This window comes from Populus nigra, chromosome 4, assembly GCF_951802175.1.
Source record: "Populus nigra chromosome 4, ddPopNigr1.1, whole genome shotgun sequence".
NCBI classification, from domain to species: Eukaryota; Viridiplantae; Streptophyta; class Magnoliopsida; order Malpighiales; family Salicaceae; genus Populus; species Populus nigra.
In genome coordinates this window covers 17,512,978-17,515,254 of record NC_084855.1, presented here as the reverse complement: position 1 = coordinate 17,515,254, position 2,277 = coordinate 17,512,978, and the positions used below count along the sequence as shown (strand labels likewise).

Sequence of the window (2,277 nt, the reverse complement as noted above, 5' to 3'; positions counted from 1 at the left end):
CAAATGAACTTGATGATGATGAATGAACTTGATGATGAATGGGTGTAGAAAGACACATAGGCATCCATATAAAATATTTGATTTTATAACATATAGTTTTATTTTAGTATGAAAGAGATATATTAGGATATTAGCTCAATGCTATTGCTTTGAACAAAATTTTCTTGTTCTGCGAGCAAGTCATTGTCGGCTATCTACCAGGAATCAGAATTTTAAACAGTTAAGGAAAGTAATGCTAAACAGTGGGTACAATCCACCAACAGCATCTCTTAATTAAGCAAATGATAGTGGACTTGAAAGTGGAAGTCCCTTCCACTTCCTATCAAGAATAACATGAGAGCAATGATAAAATAATTAATTAGCACTAATACAAAGTTTTTTATTTGCTGACCAGAACGTCTTCGTGTAAATCATTCCAGGTTCTGCAATGTGTTTGGAATTAGTAATGTGATGGCTCCACTGGGTATCTTCTTCTCCTTCTAGTATGAAGGAACCCTTGCATGATTTTTGTTACGTATCCATGCTAATAAAGGCAGAGTATATATTGTCTTCCTAACAGCATCATTCTTTCAAGCTTTCGGTTTTTTTAAAAAAAAAAAAAATTCAAATTGGACTCGTGCGAATCTTACTATAGAGGGAAGTGTCATATTCGAGTGGATAAACTCAACCACCTCACTAGATGCTCAAAATAGACAGAACTGGAGCTCTTTGATTTCGAAACAGGGGAAAACAAAGAAAAGAAATATCTTGATTATCAAAATTTCAGCGTCCTACTCAGCCCAGAGCTTCCTGGTAGTCTAAAGAGGTCTCGTACTACATTGGAGGTGGATGCCAAAAGCTTTTATATCTGTAGAATAATGACTAGTATATGATTAGTATAGTAAATTACAAGCAATTATGCATGAATAATTTAATTAGTACAGTACTTTTATATCAAGAAATATCTCCTGCAAGTCCTGTCATTAGCACAGGAAACTACATTTTCACATTTACAAATTGCCATTCAAAATCCAGTTAGGCTGCTCTTTAGCAAGTAATCATCAAAATAGGCAATTGTGACTCTAATAGCACATGTTTTTAACAATTTATTCAGTCTTCCTTCGACATTTTATCCTGCAGAAAACAGTGTGCAATCCAATCATTCTAAACGGTTCCAATCCTCCACTCATAGCAGAATTCTTACTACCACCACAAACTTCCCTGTCATTACAACTCTGTATAAATAACCTTCATCGGTGTTCAATCTCCTCATAGTAAAGTCCTTCAGACAACAATCTTCTGTATTGTATTCACGTCGCATGCCTTCTAAAGTCTCTCAACAACAATGTGGCAATGCATCTGAATCTGTGATGAATGTATTGATTCAAGAACATAACCGGCTTGAGGTGAATACAGGTTTTACACAAAATTATAAATGGGACTTTTTGAAATATTTCAAAAATATTTTTTTTATTTTTTATGTATATCTGACAAATGAAATCTTGAACAATCTTTATTTTGTATTTAGAGTTTTTTTATTAAGTGGAGATAATTTTCATTTCATAAAAATTAATTTTGAAACCAACAATTTTTATTTGGAGTCTTGGGCTATTTTCTATATGCTCTGCCGGCTCTGTTCGTGAAAAGCCTGTGATAACTTTCAGCAAGAGTTCTAGCTACATGAGCCACTCCATCGAGTCGCTTATACGTGGATTTGGAGCAAATCTAACAGTTTATGAGGTCGACAAAATTCCAAATGGACAACAAATTGAAAGGGCACTGGTGCAGCTGGGGTTTCGACAGGGAGTGCCTGTCGTGTTCATAGGCCAACAGCTGGTTGGCAACGAAAGGAAGGAGATGAGCCTCCACGTCCAGAAACAAACTAATCTCATTGCTTATACAAGCAGTTGCAATTTGGGTTTAGAATAAGTAGTTTCTCACTGACTGCTGGACATTTAGATAAAACCACCACTTCTGTTCATTTTTTTTATTTTCTGTTTTCCCTGAGTAGGAGAAAATGATAAGAGGCACGGCTCAGAACCTCTTATGTTTTTAATTTTCTTGAATAAAGTTTCAGAACTTCCACGCATCTATGGTGTACCTAACAAGGATGCGCTACTTCTGTTTCTTTCTACGGACTCAAAATCAAGCATTTGCGGTTGTGTGAGGTAGAAAGCATGAGCATTTTGTATCGAGAAATTAGTAGCATGAGCATTTCCAAACCTTTTTTTATTTCAGTAAATGAGAAATTTCTTAATCAAAACTGTTCATTACCGTTATTCCTGACTTGACACAAGT

At 35.3% G+C, this 2,277-nt stretch overlaps 1 protein-coding gene across 1 annotated transcript; it reads left to right on the top strand.

Annotated features, from left to right (window-relative positions):
• The first annotated feature begins 1,207 nt into the window (after positions 1-1,207).
• LOC133691026 (monothiol glutaredoxin-S6-like) lies at positions 1,208-1,942 on the top strand. Its single transcript, XM_062111333.1, has 2 exons — positions 1,208-1,385; positions 1,627-1,942. Exons 1-2 carry the CDS (start codon positions 1,299-1,301, stop codon positions 1,906-1,908), a joined length of 369 nt encoding a protein of 122 aa, XP_061967317.1. The 5' UTR covers positions 1,208-1,298; the 3' UTR covers positions 1,909-1,942.
• The last annotated feature ends 335 nt before the right edge of the window (positions 1,943-2,277 follow it).